This window comes from Zosterops lateralis (assembly GCF_965231275.1).
Source record: "Zosterops lateralis genome assembly, chromosome: 9".
Taxonomy (NCBI): domain Eukaryota; kingdom Metazoa; phylum Chordata; class Aves; order Passeriformes; family Zosteropidae; genus Zosterops; species Zosterops lateralis.
In genome coordinates, this window is record NC_139769.1 from 29,798,092 (window position 1) to 29,816,834 (window position 18,743).

General features: G+C 41.6%; 1 protein-coding gene across 12 annotated transcripts in view; it reads left to right on the forward strand.

Annotated features, from left to right (window-relative positions):
* The first annotated feature begins 73 nt into the window (after nt 1-73).
* PRRC2C (proline rich coiled-coil 2C) overlaps nt 74-18,743 on the forward strand; it is a 69,404-nt gene continuing 50,734 nt past the window's right edge. For 8 of the 12 annotated variants that reach the window (XM_083867634.1, XM_083867641.1, XM_083867640.1 and 5 more), the window contains exons 1-3: nt 76-173; nt 16,154-16,317; nt 17,435-17,612. In XM_083867634.1, coding sequence (XP_083723760.1) covers nt 16,203-16,317; nt 17,435-17,612 — 293 coding nt within the window. In that variant the 5' untranslated portion in view covers nt 76-173; nt 16,154-16,202. Of the gene's footprint in view, nt 174-16,153; nt 16,318-17,434; nt 17,613-18,743 lie in introns of all 12 variants that reach the window. The other 4 variants (XM_083867644.1, XM_083867637.1, XM_083867638.1 and 1 more) reach the window with 3 other exon arrangements.

An 18,743-nucleotide genomic window follows, 5' to 3' on the forward strand; every position in this document is an offset into this window, starting at 1 on the left:
CGGGGCCAGCGGCGCGCGCGGTGCGTGGTGACGTCAGACGTCGTTGGCGCCCGGCTTGGCCGCCCGCCATCTTGGCCCCTGTGTGCGAGCGGCCGAGGCGGCGGCGCCGGGAGAGGCAGCGGCCCCGCCGTCACCGGGACCCGCGGGCAGCCGAGCGCCGCCCTGCGCGCCCGGTAAGCGGCGGGGCTCTTCCGCTTCACCGCGGCGGAGCGCGGGCCCGTGTCGCGGCACGGCACCGGCAGGAGCGGGCGGGCGGCCTGCGCCGCATGGCCCCGGGCGGGGGCGGCTTCCGCCCGGGCGGGCCCGCGGCCGGCGGGTGAGGGGCGCCCCGGGCCGGCACCGCCGCCGGGCGGAGCGGGCTGGGCAGCGGCGCCGGGCGGCCGGGCCGGGGTTCGCCGGGCCGCCCCGCATTGGCGCCCGGGGCCGGCCGCGCCCCGCCAGCCACGGCCCGGGCCGCGCCCGGGGCCGGCGGGAGGGGCGGCGGTGCCGGGACCGCTCCTGCGGGAGTGCTGCTTCCTTCTCCCGCCCTCTTTTTTGCTCCCGCTTTCCCCCTTTTTATAACGGCGCGCGGTCTCCTCCTTCTTCTCTTTCCCTCCCTTTCTCTCTCCTCTGGAGATTCCTCGAGGAGCGTGCCGGGCCCTCCGTGCATTCGCGCTCCCTTCGTGCCTGTGATTCCTCCTGCAGAAGGGCAGGGGGAGAGCAGCCTTTTCTTGCGGGGTGCTGGCGGCAAGGCGCCTCACTTTTCCATCTCCGAAATACACATCCACGGTCCTTGCCCTCTTCGCCTACGGTAAAAGGCGGTTCTTGGGTGGTTTGATGCAGGGCTGAGTGAAGGGAGGCATTGTTTGTGCTCTCGGGGCCAGGATTTGTAGGGGTGGAGTGATCAGAGAGCCAGGAGTGTTCTCGTGGATAAAGGATGGTGAGAGCGTGGTGAGATGACACGGCTGAAATTTAGGCAGTTGTTCTGCAGTGGGCACAGTCCGGGGGTGCAGGGATTGAAAATTTTGAGGCTAAAAGCGGTTCAGATAATTTCCAGATCGGGCCCCCTTCCCGAGGAAGGGGATATGCGTGACTGAGAGCGTGGTGCTGGGCGCTGAATGGCACATCGTGGCTTTTCTTTCCTTTTTTGTGTTTCACGTGGCTGTTCTGTAAATACGTTCTTTGGTGGAACGTCTTCAACTCAGTATCTTAAAGGAATGCGCGTTTCTCCAGGATGCCCTGGTTATTTGGGTTAGATACATGTGGTGCTGGAAATTAGCAATATTTCCAGCAGAAGGAACGGGGCTGTGAATTTTAATAGTTTTATTTCTTGTGCAGTGAGGCACTCGGCTTACTCGGTGTCTCATCTTAAAGAGCTTTGCTCAAGAAACTGCTTTTGGAGGGGCAGGAAACAGGACATGATCTCATTTGTCCATGTATGAGAAACAAAAGGATTGACCTTAAATACTGACTATCAGGAGCTCTGTGTGGCTGTCAGGGTTTTTTGTTTTTTTGTTTTTTTTTTTTTAATTCTGTAGTGTGGAGAATTTTGCTCCTGCATTAATTTTGTGGTGTTTTGGTGCAACTCTGCAACGATTTTCTTAAAATTAAAGGATCTCAAAGTTTTGGGAATTGCTTGAACTGGATGAATGTTCAGTGGTTTGGTGATGGGGGCTTGAGAGGTTGCTCTTTAGACTGAAGTGAGAGCTTGGTTCTCTCTTAGGCCACTGCTTGGAGACCAGGATTGAGGCTCTCTCTGCCACCTCAGACTCTGCCTTGGTGTGTGGATGCGTTCCTTGTATGAAGTTCTTGGCTTTTGTAGATAATAGCTCATGAAATATGTATAACTCAATATACAGTTGCTTCTGTGAGTCCTGGTAATGTAAATATTCTGTGTCTTGGCAGTTTAGTAGCAATTTATAATATCTTTGCTCTCATTTTGACTTTCCGTAATGGGAACCCTGGTTTTTTGTAGAGCAGAACAGTTACATCAGTCTCCAGTTTTAACTTGGGCTCAGATTTATGGGATGCCCCTTCCATAGGTCCTGCATCCCTAAGGAAAGTGAAACAGGCCCCAATGAACAAGGGAGGGATGATGCAATTCCCCAGGGAGCTCCTGGGTGGGTTTGGGGCTGTCTGAATGAATGCTGGAGGGCAATTAAGATAAAGACTGGAAGTCAATAGCAGGATTCTGTTCCTCGGGGTCGACTTTAGCCAGGTGTCCTGCAGGACTGGGAATACAATTTCTTTGTTCCAGACGGATTTCCAGGCTAAGGAATGGCAGGGATGTGAGAGTGGAGAGAGGGTAGAATACCATATAAGGGGTGGTGTGGATAAAATGAGAAGAAAAAAAATCTTGCAGAAGAATTAAAGCCTTGCCCAGTGTGCTCTTGCAGAGGAGTAAACCCTGGTGTAGTGGATTGAGGATGTGAGAGATGGAAAAACTCCTCCTTTGGCTGAAGCCTTCAGAGGCTCCTGCAGGAGCAGAGGGTTTGAGGGCGAAAATTCCGCCCAGGTGAAAATGCAGCACCTTCCCTCTAGCTGGGGATGGATGTTGGGCTTGTGATGACGGGACTGCTGGTGGTGTTTTACTGGTAGAACCAGTTCATCTTCTGTAGGAAATGTTTCCTTTGCTCAGCTTCATGCTCTCGTTGTTTTTTGGGTTTAGGTTTTACAAAACTAGAAGTAGTGTGAAAATAAAAGCTGAAATCAGTGTGAGAAGGTGGGAGAAAGTAACACTTGAGTATTGCTGAAATGAAATGAAAATGGAGTGCACAGGAGCCTTAAAAATGCATCAAGAGCAGAGGAAGATGAAGTTCTAATAAAAATCAGATGAAGACAGCTTTTATGTCTATGAAGAACAGGCTAACAGAAATAGATTGTTTTTATTACAAATACCTCAGCCATTACATAACATTCTAAGTAAATGCTAACGAGCTTGTCTGTTACAGATTGCAAACACATACTGAAGGGAGAAACTGTTTAACATTCACATTGTTCATGGTTTAAATTATGTGACAGAGTCTTGATTAACAGGGAACTTAGAGTGCAGAGTCAACCTTACATGTCTTTGGTCCAAAGGGTGGTGGTGATAAATTTGGACTGATGTGTGTTTGAAAATAATGTGGGCTTCATTTGCAGGGTCTTCCAGCATCAGAGACGGGAATGGCTGCACTTTGTATTCAGCTACAACAAATGCACAAGTGCTGCCTGAAGAACTGGGGCATCACCCAGTCCTGGGTAACTGAGAGGAGAGAGGTCTCTTAAATACCAATTTAATCAATGTATAGCTGATAACTAAGTGAAATGGCAGCCTTACTTGGATTTTACCTAGTTGGGCTATGAATTGTACTTTGGCAATGACTGGGCTGCCCACTTCTGCTGCACTGCTTGCTTAAGTTAGCAGATCAAACTGTCTGTACTTAGAAAAGCAGTCCTTTTCAGGCTGTCCTCATGAAATCTATAAACCCCTACACCTTGGTTTTAAAATTCATATTTGGTAAGCACATGACTGTTGCTAGATTGTATTGTTTATGAATTTTAACTTACAATTTCAATCTACTGTCATAATTCTAAGGAAAGTTTGCAGGAGTAATGATTTAAGATGTACTGAAACTGATTTGAACCTTCATCTAAGGTGGAAGTGCGGCAACATTTGCTTTTTGTTTGACAAGCCAATAATTTCCTTCCAGTTAAAGATCTGATATTGCTTTAGGACTTCTGTTTCAAACTCACCAAATATTTCACTGAAGGATTGCAGTCTTAATATCAATGAATTGATGCTTTCATTTGGGAAAAAAACCCCTGATTTACCGGGCTTGTTTTTTAGTCGCGTTTGGGACAGTCTGTGCTTTGTATAGGTGCACAGCAGAAGTCCTCTAATGAAAAGGAACAAGAACATTTTCCCTTGACAGTACAAATGAGAAATATGTATTTTAGCAAGGAAAGCTTGTCTTTGGTTTGTGGCATTTCTAAGTGGTTGCTTTGCTGGAGTCACCTTGGTTAAGAGATGTTTTTCATGCCACAGATGCTGCTACCAGCATGGACAGAGCTTTGTAGGACACCCAGAGCTTTGGATAACAAAAAGTTCCTTGATAAGTATTTTGATAATGTGTTGAGCCTGAATTATTTACTGCGTCTTGAAAGCAAAGTGTTGAGGGGCATGTGGGTTTTTTTTAATCTGAGCAGAATAAACAGAGAGCCAAGAGCAAGTGAAGATGTTAAACCTCATCTGCAGCCATTTGGCAGATGCAAGTGAACTTCCGTGGAAAATGGATTCTGTAGTGCTGAGAGACAGATGCCTAAAGCTGGCTATGCTGATAAGGCTTTTTAAATTTAGCTTCTCATCTTTTTTCCCTTTTCTTTTGTGGTCAAATCCAGTTTAAATAGAGATCTGAAGTTGACCCTTACTGTAATTAACTGGTGTTGTCCAGAACTGTTGTCAGTGTGGTGTTGGCAGCTGCATCTCTTCCATGCTGAGCATTCTTCAGTGAACAAGGAGATGTGTCTGTTCCAAGAAATTAGTGAGTCACAGAGAAAAGCATGTAACCAGAGATCCAGAGATGGGCAGCAGGTAAAAGAGACTGTGAGCAGCTCTGGGCTCTCTCCAAGCTGGACCAGACCAGGGACAAAATTCTCCCACCTTTATGGAGTGAAATTTGTTACTGGTGCTGTTAGTGTGATACAAGCTGGAGCATTTTGCAACCCAGGCTCTCACTACCACAGTGGGAGTATCTTAAAACCTTCAAAATATGCTGTAATATCTCTTTAATACAGAGAAGAATTCTGTTTATTTTTGATGTACATGGGTCAAGTTGGGGATATGATAGGAGTAACATACAGCAAAGAATTTGGGCAAGGTGGCAAGTTTTGAACATGGTGACAAGTAGCTTAAGTAATTACATAACTGATTAGAGTAACTGTTTTGAACTTTTTTATAATGGTGAGGTTGTACAAGACTCCAGAAAACTGCTTATTCTTTAGTACTGTTGAGTGCTTCCATCTTCAGGTTGGACCCTTCAACAACAAAAATACCTTGAGAAGATGAACAGAAAAGAATTGGGGGGAAAAAACTGGCAAAGAGGGGATTCTGGCACGTGTGTTCTAAAGAAGAGGGGAAATCCTTAAGGATGTAGCCCTAGAATAGTTCTGGTGCACAAAGTATTCTGAAGGAGCTTATCAACAGAGGAGCTTGCCTGAACATTATTTCAAAGCAACTTCTAACTAATTCCAAAATAGAACCACTTAGATGTAATTATTTCTTATTTAAGGATTAACTTGTGAATAGTGGCTTTGGAAAAACAAGTTATGTATAAAAATTTTTATTTATTTGTATTGAGGTCAGGGATACTTTAAAGAGACAGAAAAGCATGATGAGAAATGTCCTGCTCAACGTTGTTCCTGGGGAAGAATGCTGAAAAAAGGTGTCACTTCCTCTGTGAAAAAGTATTAATTATTTCAGTGGGGCTTGGAAATTGTGGTAAAGGAGCAGGAAATGGAAGTTTTGAAAGAGATTCCTTGAGTTACTCCCCGCAAAGGAGTGGTTTTACTTTTTTTCTCCTAATTTGTCCTGCTCTCTTCCACTGTTCACATCTGCATGGGGTGGATGGGAAGGGTTGAAAATGTGCCTCCAGCTCAGCGAGGGTTTGTAATTAAGGGGTTTATGCAGTAAGTATTGAAGTGAAAGGGAAAATGAAACAGTGGAAAGATGGGTATTGGCTGTAAATGGCTGCAACTTTTGCTCATCTGTTGGGAATCTGGTCTTTTTTCATGTACCTATTGATTTTCTTTCATCACCTTCCTAAAGGGAAGTGCTTTGCACCAACTTATCTCTGGGACCTACTGGAGGAGTGACTCCTGAGCACTGCTCAGCCTGCCCTGCACTCAGCTGTGTCAGCAGGGCTGAGGTTGCTGCTGCAGCCCCTCCGTGGGTTTGTCTTCTGTCCCCTTTTCTCAGCCTGAAACAGCAGCCACTCCTCAGGATGCCGCCAAGGAGGACACTCCCCACGTTGCTGTCTGTGTGTGGGGGGAAGGCGTTTGCTGATATTTTTGCCTTTCCAGGCTTCTGCTGGATGGTGTGGTTCAGTTGAGCAAGAAACACAGTGGTGCTTGTGACAGTCTGCTGAGTGTTTGTGATTTTTTAAGGGATTGTTTGTGATCCTAACTATTAACAGATGCCTTTACAGAGAGCTGCTGTGGTCTGGGTAAACTGATGTAAATTAGCTATTAAGAAGCCTGGTGAATAGTTGTAAATTTTGCGGTTAAGAATCTTTCTGACAGGTAAGACAGGTCATGGTAGGTCTTCTGTATTCAAAGAAAAGTGCTGCCTGCCAGGCTGCTGTTTGAGTCCTGCACTTTGATACCAGGTACGCAGCTTGTTTCTGCAAGAATTTGCCTTAATTTATTCCCTTATCTTGTGCTCAGATAGGCAGCAATGCAGTTCTATGAGCTTTGAAGTTTTCTCATTCTTCCAAATAATGGAAATTTCTTTAATAAATGGTTTTACAAATCTTAAAAATAAGTCTCATTTGGCATCTGCAAGTTGAAAAGCTAATTGGGCAAAAGCACTTACATTGTTCTGTTCCCAGAAATAATGAGAACACATATCATTATGATGCTCTCTTTAATTCTATAGAAACGGTTTGAGGTTTTTTTTCTGGCCCTGGCTTCCTTCCAGAACTTCGAAACTCATGCCTCAATTAAAAATTTACAGTTTTTGAAAGTTTCTTAACCAACTGCATGAAATGGGGAAAATGAAAAATCTGTCTTGCAAAAAATTTGCTTAATGTTTGGCGTCGAAGAAGTCAAAAAAAGACTTGTAAAGACATTGTCAAGCTAAGAAGAAATAAAATAGCCTGTTCTAAAAGTGACCTGCAGAGCAATCTGGGATGTTAGGTTTTCAGAAAAAAATAGATTTTTAGTTGCAGCATGTTTGGTAATGTAGTGAAACACCTGGATTATAATTTGGGCCTGAGGATTGCCAGCACAGGGCTGGAATAGCTGTGTTGGGTTGGTGCATTGGCTTTGTCCAGGGCTTCTGGCTTAGGTGGGACACTCACCAGCAGTCCCTTCACTGGGAACGTCTTGAGAAATCTTTCTGGCAAAGAAACTCAGATAATTTAAAAAGGGCTGACACTTGAAGGAATGCTTCTAGTGCAGGTGTTGGTAGTTATTCTTCATTTGCACTCGAGCTGTGGTTGTGGTATTCAGTTTCTCTTCAGTAGTCTGGTTCATGTAGAACGAATGAGAAAATGAACTGGACTCTTGCAGTAGCAGTGAGGGCTGTGCTGGGTTTACCTGGTCACTGTATCCCACTGTGGTGTTCTCATCCTACAGTCAGGAGTCTTTTTGGCCTCCAGAAGCTTTTTCTTCACGCATCAGTGAGAAATAAGGTTTGTTTTGCATTGCCGCCTTGCTGTGGCTCAACCCAAACTGGGAATTGCTCTGAAAAGAACTGGACAAGTGTGGTCATCCTTACTCTTAGTCTGCAAGCAGACATGTGGAGAACTGTTTCATTAAACATGATTTCACATCACCTCCATCAGCAGTGGGAGGCTCTCTGGGACAAATGCAGCCTTACAAAACTGTGACTGTCCAGACAGGATAAGATAAGCTGGAGTGTTGAGGCTGGTGTGCCTCTGCTAGGATCAGTCTGGACCATTCCAGTAGAAGGGAATGCTGAACCCAGGGTGCTTTTGGCACATCCAAGGTTTCTGATCCTCAAGATTTTGTGGTGTCTGCGCAATCAGGTTCACAACTTCAACCTTTAAGTCCCTTCTCTTTAGTATTTGATTGTATGCAAAGTCCATCAGTCTGTTAGCCTGAAGAACTATTCCTCATGTTGCAAAGAAGTTTGAAAAAAAATTACGAAAATTAATTTCCTTAGCTCAGAAACCAAATTAAAATCACTTCTATCTAGATCTTTTAATCTACTCATCAGGGGTTTTTTTGGCTAAGGAATTGGGCCTTAAGGCTGAGTCTGGACATCCTGTATTTCACTGCTTCAAGGTACTTGATTTCTAGAGTAGGATTTCTGTAGGAGTCTTACTTGCTTTAAAGTGCTGCTGCTTGAGGTGGCAGATGTTGGGTTTTCAGTTCAGAATAGTAGAAGAGCTTTTGGTAAAACTCTCAGGTGATACCTGTACCATTTTTCATTATCTAACCTCTGGAAATTCAAAGAATACCAGATACAAAATTCACTGAAGGGAGTTTGTTAATTTGACCTTGTTTGATACTCCACTTTGAAAATCGATATTTTTAAAAATCAATCTTTATTTTCATTGTAAAGTTATCATTAAGATACAAATAACGGTATTTAATTATAAAGCTAAAGCAGATAGGTGTTATATCTTCTGCATATGCATATTCAGTTGAGAACTGAATAAAATTTTTAGGAAGGAACTTCCTAATTTCAGCATTTTGTTTTAAGAATAGGTATATTGATGCTTGAGTGCATCTCAGAATTATCTCCTTAGCTCCCTGTATAAGGCAGAAGTAAAGATAAGTGGTATCCTGATGAACAGCTTCCCTTATCCAGTAGAAAGCTGGAGACCAAAATTGGGCCATTTTGTGTAAAACATTGGAAGAAAGAGACCAACATCGAAAGCATTGAATTCCTGGATAACTGCATTGTTCTAGGTAATATTTAGGTAGCATTTGTCAGGTTACTAAACAGCTTTATTTGATGCTCTGAATATAAACATGCAAAAAAAAAATGGATTAAGTGAAATGAAAACTGCTTTATTTTCCCCCAGGAGTTCTTAAGTAGCTGCACTGGCATCATTCTGCCTTGGGAGGGGATGGGACCAGAATCTCTCAGTTACCTGAGGTCACCTAAAAAGGAGAAGATTTCATAAGCAGGAGAAATACCAGAAATTATCTTAGCTGAAAGAAAGCAGCTGTGTGATACATGAAAATACTCAGTGCATTTTTGACAGTTTTATTGCCAGTGTGAGTTTAACCTGTCTGTGGCTTTTTAATCCCTTGTTATGTGGACACATGTAAGTCATGCTGATTCTAATTGATCCTACTGATCAAGCTGGTTTTGGCAGGGCTGTTCCGCAGGAATCTGATTTCTGTGAAATATTCACGCACATACAGTTAAATATATATTAAAATCTATGGATAGAGACAAAATTGAGGTTTGCTGTACTTAGATCTGTGGTGTTTTAAATTATTTTTTCTTTTGTTCTCAAGAAAAAAAAATAGAACCGACAGTTAATTTTTTTTCTGCCATATGTGTCCTAAAAGTTTGGTTTGTGCCATGTTAGTTGTAAAATGCTCCTAACAAAAATTCCCTGAGCTGTTGTGGTTTGTTGCTGGTTTTCCTGTTGGAAAGCCAGGGTTTAGGTGATTTGTATTTCTCCCAAAAATCAGCTCAACAAGCTGCCTTGCAGGCTTTCTGAGGCAGCAGATTTGCTTGCTCCATAGATTGCTGGTTCAAAGTAACATATGCTTTGTGGTGGAGTTAGTTTCTGAGTAGACTTTTTTTTTGTGGGTGGCTAATCTGGGTTGTTTTTCATTGCTTAGCTTAGGAGCTCTGTTTAAACTGTTGTTGGATGTCTGTTAGAATTGATGTAGACATATTTGTGGATGCTCATTTCTGGCATCCACAAACTCCATTTTTATAGATGCATCTGTGGGGATAAGGCCCTAAAATGTTTGTCTTGTGTCAGGGTGTGTTTTCCACCTGACACACTCAGTTTTGGTTCTGTTTTGGAAAGATTTTCTTAGAATTTAAAGAGGAGTTATTTGAAGAATGATTGAACTAGCAAAGCCTGCCTTGCTACAGCTTTGTCTCAGGTGGAGTGTCTTGGTTCTGAAGAGCCAAACTAATTTTGATTTTTTTTCCATTTGGTGGCTATTAACTCCTGTAGATTGTGCCCATCCTACAGTTCTCCCACTGAGGTGATGGGTACAGAAGAGATGGTGGTTAAAGAGTTTTCTTGTCCTACTTGGCTGCCAATCTCCATGGATTTTATAGAGTCCGTGCAGTCAGTGCTTTGTACCTTCTTTCAAGCTGTGCTGGAAGTCAGTGAACTCAAAAGATGGAAAAGTGTATTAGTGAGACTTTCTAAGGAAATGAAATTCATTTAGGTCTTGTTCAAGAATGAATTGTACTGAGATCTACCCAAGAACTCTTTAAAGATTTGAAGAGCTTCTCTTCTTGTAGGTCATAGAGCTGTGACGGAGGTACATGAAAAACAAGCTTGGAGTCCCCAGAGTTTTCTGCAGTTTTCAGCCTGCTTAGCAGCAGTAATAATGCTTGATAATGAACCTTGCTGCAAGTGGCCCTTGGAGGGAAGGGAGATCCTGGTTTGAGAGGCTGTGTTAGATACTTAGATTTGACAGAGACTTCTTTGCTACCAGAGGTTCTCCAAGCTTGTTTTGGTGTCACATTAAACTGGTGGTGCTGAAGTTCTTAAGAATTCTTAATAGTGGGATAAAGGGCCAAAAGTTCTGTTTTGTTGTTATGTTTTTGTAAATAAAAATTGGGCTAAAAATGTTGGTCTAAGAGTTGAAAGTATAAGGCTGTCAAGAAGAGGTTGTTGATGTGTATTGTTTATAAACATCTGTGGCAGAGAAGTGAAGTCAGGATGTTTAATTGTAATTCCATTTTTTTTATTTGTGTGAAAGCCTCTCTATACTAAACCATATCCAAACCCCATGTATTCAGTAATTGCACAGTATTTTGGAGTGTCTTTTTGAAATAATAGGATTCCTTGAGAATGGGTTACAAAAAGCACCAAAAAGGTTTTTTTTTTTGGCTCCAAGCACTTTGACTCCAGTATTCTATGTTTCTTTCTTTCTGTTTTAAATTGACATTCTAGTTCTGTAATTGATTTAAATTGGTCTCTTTTCTGAAGATCACACAGTTGTTTTTCAAAAATCAGTATCTAACTGGAGATTATGCTTAGGTTTTGCAGTAGTAGGCAGTTTCTCCAGTTTTAGAATCTAAATATGCCAGACTTACAGTTGAAATGAAAACTGTCTGAATTTTTTAATACCACATTTTTGTGTACAGTGATTTTTTTTTTTTAATTACTAACACTGATTTTGGAGCATCTGCCTCTTAACCAATGGAATATGTGGTTAAAAAGTTTAGTTTCTTTTTTTTTTTTTTTTTTAGTAGTTGTATTTGGTTCCAGAAATTACCAGAACCGTGTTGTTCAGTGTCCCAGAAACAAAGCTATTCTTAGAAAAGTGAAGTTATGGCTGGATACAAATAACAGATTTGTGTATGATGGTTTTTACCCTTTAACTACTTTTAGTGTGCTTAAAATAGTGTATGAAAATTTCTTCTGGATTGGTTTCTGTTTTGAGAGAGGTGCTAATGTGTCCCAGTTACGAACAAACTTTCATGTAGTATTTTTTGTGATATTTCCCACTTCGCAGATGGGCATTTGAGGCATTGAGAGTTCAAATCTTTAGCTGGTTTGAGTCTTGAATGGTGCTCTTTGCCTTAAGTCGTTCCAGTGCATCCTTCTCCAAATTTGGCCAAAACACAGCCTGTGGACTAGAGGTGACAGGGACTAGATATCTGCTGCATTGAATAGGAATTCTGAGAGTTATTCCAGTAGTTTTGATGTTTTAAGTCTTCAGAATCCTGGGAAACTCCTGTGCAGGTTACCTGTTTCAATGGAGTGCTTATAGGCTAAAGGGGGGGGGGGGCGGCGCTGTGTGTAAGAGGAAAGGACTGTATTAAAGCTAACTGTAATACTGCTGAAGAAGTCTCTGGATATGTTACACTAAAAATCAGACCTTTTTTGTCTAGGTTGGGGTTTAAACATGCAGTGTGTAAAATATGGTTTGAGAGAGTTTGTCATCTGGTCTGACAAGAATTTAGGAGTTGTTAAATGTTTTATACTTCTTACCACTCAGTCCTCAAAAATTACCTTGAAATACATAATATTTTTACCATGTTTAAGTAAAATGTTTTTCTGAAGCAGAGGTGACACCTTTTCAAGGCTGCACTTGGCCCTAATGGAACTATGCAAAGTTTACAGGCGTAAGAAATTGTATCATTAAAATCTAAGCAAGTCATAGAGGTCAGTTCTGAAGTGATCAGGAGAGGTAGGAATTTAGTAGAAGAGGCCTGTGATGTGTGTGGGGGGTTTGTTTGCTGGAGTTTTACTATTAAAAACATGTTTTTGCAGTCTGGAATCAATGCATTCAGTTTGTTCTTGTACCAGCTCTAAATGTCTAAGAGGGTACAAGTAAATGTTCCTTAATAGAGACCAGGATATTTAGAATTTGTGGCAGCTACTTTGAGTGCTATTTTCTGTACACCAGCTTCTGAGTTCCTTGCAGGGTCTAAATAAGTCAACCAGTTGGAGTCTGAAAAAATAGTCTGGTACAGAAATTTCAGTCATAATTTTTACCATAAAATCTTCAAGCAACAGTGAAGTTCAGTTAATAACATTGCAGAGCAGCTGAAAGGTAAATGTTTGCTCCAGAATTTTGGGAGCATTGTACTCTCCATAGCTGTGCATAATATAACTGTAATTACTCAGAATGAACAGCTGACATGCTTAAATTTCTTAATAGTGCAGTGAAGCCTGCCAAGTGCCATTATGGCTTATGCTGTTCCTGTTTTTCTGTTGGCTGTCATGGTGCTTAGCTTGGAAACTGCTTCTGACATCTTGTGTGTGTTTTCAGGGGTGCACACAGCTGCCTTGTGTTCCAGCACACAGCCTAAACCCAGTGCACAGCAGCACTTCACTTGGAAGAATTTGACTGTAATAACAAAAGATGGAAATGTTGGGCAAACTGGGAATCACCTGGAGAGGGAAGCGCTGGCCAGTGTCTTGTGTGCACAAGTTAAATGTGTCCTGTGTCGAAACACCTCAGGTGGTTCTGTACAGAGGGAGGGATTCCAGTGCTCAGGTGTAGGAATGTAGCATACACAACTGAGGTTTGGATGAAAATTCAGAGGTCTTGGAGCTGGATAGTTTCACATGACTCAAAATCACGCAGCTGTCTCTTCATAGCTGTTGTCAGATGGCACTGAGTGCTTGTTTAATGTGTGACTCAGCAGGATGTTTGTAGAAGGCCACATGGGTTCTTCAGAGGGAGGATTTGTCATCCCTGGCTTGAATACCTGGTCTAAAGTCTAATTTTGCAAGAATATCTTCTTTGGCAACCAGTATCAGGTCTAAATGTACTTAAATATATATATTATATATTGCTGAATATATTGACCTGCCTAATTAAAGTTATTTGTTTTGTGCAAGTCAGGTTACTGAGAAATGCGCAGTTTTAATAATTGTAAAACATTCAGGTTTTTTTTCTATTTAGTATAAGTTGGGAAACACTTGTCAAACAGTATGAATTCTAGTAGTATAAATGGCATAGAGCTCAGCTGTAATGAGCAGACTAATTTTTGTAAGTTAAACATAAAAAGGTGTATTTGGAGGACATGTTCACTGTCCTCTGTTCTTGAAGCTGTCAAACGTTCTAGGAAGAGCGGTTGTTACAGTGAAGGTCTGCTGAAGTATGAAATCTGTATTGCTCTGTAAAGAAGAGTGTTATGATTAAGGTTTTGTGTATTTCATCTCTACCAGAGGTGCAGGCTTTGGAAAATATGACAAAAGATTATCTTAAACCATCCTCAAACCACTTTCTGCTGTGTTTGCCTGTCTTGGGGCTTTGCTGGTGTTGAGAATTTTGGGTGTAAAAAATTGCTCAAGTCATCTTTTGTTTGTTTTGTTTGCCAGTTTCCAGATTATTCACCATTGTGAAGCTACTTCTTGTTGACAAACTCCTTGGCTGGGATGAGTCTTGGGCCAGAAATTAAAACTCTGGATGAGTTGTTTGCACTTGAAGGTATGAGCGTAGTGATTGTAGTGTATGACTTGATACAGTTATAGGCTCACCTGAGAGCTGGTTTGCCACCCTGTGCTCCTGGCAATTATCTGCCCAGTGCCTTCTCTGATGCTCCAGGATGATTGTGGTGGACTCTATCATATAAATACATGATCTAGACTCCAGCCACTTGGCTGCTAGGCTATCCCTCATCTATCCAAAAAAACTACACTGAGGCTGCGAGGTTTCACTGGAAGCCAAAGCTCACTACTCATATATCTGTACAGGAAAAAACCCACCCAGTCTGATACTTGAATTTAGGCAAGCTTATCTTTGGAGATATCAGCTGAGCAGATTGCAAGCAACCATTCACTCTCCAGGCTGCCCCAATACTTATTTGCAATTGGACATGTCAAGCTTTGCCCATCAGTGTTATTCATGGCCAGACTCCTGCTTTCAACCTGTCTGGAGACCTGAATCCAGGCAGACTGGTTTATCAGGCTGAGTCTGGATCATACATGAGGCTCTACATTGGCCTTTTCTTCTGTAAGGAGACTCAGTTTGCCATAAGGTGTTCAATAAAATATCTGTGAAAGAATCTGGCAGACTCTTCTGTTCCTCTCTGTTCCCAGCCTGGTATTTATGATGATGAGTTCACCGCAATCATCCTGGAGCATCAGAGAAGGTACTGGGCAGTAACTGCTAGGAGCACAGGGTGGCAAGCCAGCTTTCAGGTGATCCTTTAACTGTATCAGAAGTTAAAGGATCACCACAATCACCATGCTCACACGCTCTTTCAAGTGCAAACAACTCTTCCAGAGTTGTAATTTTCAGCCTGGGTCTGTTTTGCTCAGTGGGCTGGGTTCACCCTGCTCCCGTCGAGCATTTTGTATTTTTTGATGACACATAGAATAACTGTTGGTGCAACACTTGCTGTTGAGATATCCAAATGCTGACTAATCTGGAAGAAGAATTTGGGAGTTGCTGTCTTTTTTAAAGGGGGGAATAAATTTCTTGACCATGTATGTCGCCCCATACAAGGCTGGAGGTGGTTCCCTTTGCAGCAGTCTGCATGGATTGTAATGGAATAGCTTCTGGCCCAAGGTATGCTGAAGCTGAACCATCCCAAGGTTATTTGCCATCTTAACTGCTTTTCAATCATGGCTTGTAAATTGAGGGAGAAGGCAGAAAAGGATGGGAATGTTACCATACCTGTATAAATGGAATTTCCATAGTCTTTTGACATTACTAAATGTCTGTTGTGACCAAGTAAATGCTTTGTTCTTTAGACTGCTTGTCCTTGCAGACTCTTCTTAATCCATGAGCACCTTGCCATGTGAATCACATTCTCTTTGAAGATCTGCAGCTCTGAGTTTGACATGGGAGTTTGCTCACTGAAAGGTTTGAGCAGAATGTCTTGCTACTTGCTGCCTGCTTTTAGAATGAAAGTCTTTGAGCATATATAACTCCTCTGGAATTGATATAGAAATAGATAAAAAAATGTTGTTGTAAAGACAGTAGCAGGATTTTTGACTGGTAAGAGAAATCAACTTGTATAATAATGTTCTGTTTGAGTGAATGCTCACTTGTGTTCCTGCCTGGTGATGCGCAGCAACTTTGCAAGTTCCTTCCAAGAACTGCTAGAGAAGTATCACAGTTAATTACTGGGTTCTTTTTCTCAAGGCCTGTTATTCTGGGGAGGGGAGGAATGACCTGCTCCAACAACCCTGTAATTTACTGCTGCAGGAAGAATAGTGTAACTCTTGGTTTAAGGAATTCTCACTCTCCCCCGTCTGAACATACTGTGGTCTGGTTTTCACAAACAAAAAATTCTTACTCTAGAATTTAGTGTTACACTTGTATTTAGTGTCTCTGGCTGCTGTGTTCATGATGGTTTAATTGGGAAAAAAGAAGCAAATTCCAGAAATACTGTACTGCAGTAACTGTTAATTGTGTCTCAGTACTTGGCTTCAGGAGTGGGTTAGGTCATTGAGCTTCCCCAGTGGGGAAGGAGCTGCTGGTGGAAATTCTGTGTGTTTGTAGGGTTTGGGATTGGATTTTATTATTCATTTTCTACTGAAATCATGGATGGTGTTTACCACTTTAGCAATGTTTGATATTAATTAAATGCTCACCCTCCTGATTTTGTGACATTCATATTGAAGAGATAGAAATACTTGAAAAATCCTGGTGTTACATAAGGATAAGGTTTCTGGAGTTAATGCGTTCCTTGGCATCCTACAGAATGCTTAAATGAAACAGTGCTAATGGTGTTAAATATGCTGTCCACTTCTGCCCTGTGAACTCTTGACTTAAGTGTTGGCTTCTGTTCAAATTGCTTTACTTTTCTGTTGTTTTTCTTTGCAAGCAGATTTTGAGGAGTGAACAGGAGGTACCAGACTCGATGAGTTTCCAGCGAAATGTCGGAAAAGTCAGGCCAGAGTACAAAAGCAAAGGATGGAAAAACGAAGTATGCAACACTCAGTCTGTTTAATACTTACAAGGGAAAGTCACTGGAAACTCAGAAAACCACAGGTGAGTAAGCTCTCTTTAGAGTTGCATTTTTTCAGTTTCGTCATTACTGCAGTGCTAATTAGGAGTGTAGAGTATATGAGCTCTTAACCACAGCATGGTTTTTCATAACTGCTTGGTGCAGCAGTGAAGTGGAAGGATTGTGGAAGGCAGCATTCATTAGAGTTTCTGCTTAGCTGTAAATAGAAATGTCAGTTCAGAGACAGCATTTGCAGTCTAGGAGGAAGTAGAATGTGGGTAAATAAAGACATACCATTCCCCAGCTGTGCGTTGTACTGCATTAACATTTACCATGCTGGTAATGTTTAATTAAGGAAAAGGCAATGCTCACTTCCAGCTCAGGGAGTTTGATTTTTGGACAGACACTGGATAAAACTGAGACTAATATTTCAAATGAGGTGACTGTGAGCCTGCTTTTTCATGAGTCATTGAATGGAGAACCAAGGGGAAACAATGTTCTGAAGGTTTGCCTAAATTGTGTGTGAAAGAGAAAAAGTGTGCCCAAGCTTCTTAAAGTTTGCCACAATATTGTGTTTAAAGGTAGAAACTGAGCTGTTTGTTATGATACAGCTTACCCAGGGAAGTAACTTGTGCTTGTTCCCTGAGCTGGTTACTTAGTAGGTTAAATGTCCTGTGGGGTGCATTAGCTTTGTACTTGTGGTCTGGAGTAAACACAATTTGTAGGAATGTTTTTGCAAGAGCAGCATCTGCCAGCTGAAATTTGCAGCAAAAAAGAAGTGGGCTGGACCCATAGGGGTATTCCTGGACTCATCAATATGCATTAAGCTCCAAAAGAGCAAAAGAATAATGCTTGACATTAACATCATATTGTAAATGGCTTCTTTAGCTTTCAGTCCCTGAATGTTATGTATAAAGGTGGGGCCATATATCCTTTTTTAATCTCTGGAATAGGCTTACCATAATGACTCACCACTCAAAAAGTACTTAAGTTTTCCCAAACCAAGGGTTTTCAATTCCCTTTTTTAAATATTAAATTCTGAAGCATTTTAAATTTTCTATTACTAACACTTTTAAATTTTTCTGTCTTTCTTACCAATCATTTTTACATAGCTCTGCCTAAACAGAGCAGTTAACTTGCACTTTCTGTTCTGGCACGCAGTTGCCGCACGCCATGGATTGCAGAGTCTTGGAAAAGTTGCTATTTCCAGGAGGATGCCTCCCCCAGCTAATCTGCCCAGCCTCAAAGCAGAGAACAAAGGCAACGACCCCAATGTGAACATTGTGCCTAAAGACGGCACAGGATGGGCTTCAAAACAAGAACAGCATGAGGAAGAGAAGTAAGTGAGCACTGAGCTCTGGCTTCGTTTGCTGGGCCTTTTCTCTCAGCTTTGCCCAAAACTTGGGATTGGCAGAACCTGGGAAGAAATTGGCTATGCTGGAGTGTCCTCAATGTAGCTGCCAGAGAGGAAATAGCACCACTGTTAATTTTTGTGAGGAAGAGTTTTGCTAATAGAGGGATAGTTAAAAAAAAAAAAACTTGCACAAAAAAACCCTCACATTTCAGTTGAAAATGGTCTGCTTATATATATGAGAGGAAAAATATTTCCTTGGATATGTAAGTTTTGATGTCTGTTGACGGGAAATACTGCACCGCATTTTTGTAAGATCAGTATCATCACCTTAAGTAAAATTCTCTTGAAACCCCAAGGAACACAGCAGGAAAATTAGAGAATAGCTTGCCAAGTTCATGAGAGTATGCAAAAATCTGCTTAGTTATGTTTGTGTTGATGTATGGCAGAGAAAATTCAAAATTTCTTGGTTTATATATGTTTGTTTAAATCTCTGCATACCCCTTAATATTTGCACTTCAATTTTTTTGGCTAGAATGCCATGAATTCTACAGACTTCTAATATTTTTATCTTAAGCTTTGCACTGTTGTTCAGACTCCTCCAATATGTGATATAACCAAAAATTTGTGGCACTGTTGATGCAATGTTTGTATACTTTGTATGATACAAATTTCCTATGCTCATGTGGTAGACTTGTTTCACATTTGTACAGCTAAAGAAAATAGGATCCTAGAACCATAGAATATGCTGAGTTGGAAGAGACCCATCAAGGTCATCAAGTGCAACTCCTGGCCCTGCACGGGAAGAAACTAAATAGAAACTGAAACTTTTCCAGTTCTAATTGGAAAGTATTTTAAAGCAGTCCTTTCTTGCCATGTAAGCTTAAAATGGGATGTGATTCTCACTGCATAAGTAGAAGCAAGGTTGAAGTGTTAGTTCTTTTCATACAGGTTGTTCTGAAAAACACTGGAATTTAGGGACAGTGGTTGTATATTCCTAGTGCTTGTGAAAGCAAAAGATGAGGTTTAAAGGTTTCCTTCCCGTCTTTCTTTCCCTTTAGTTTTCCTTGTGTATGTTCCTGCATTTAAATACCAATTTTTGAAATCTCTCTAAAAAGC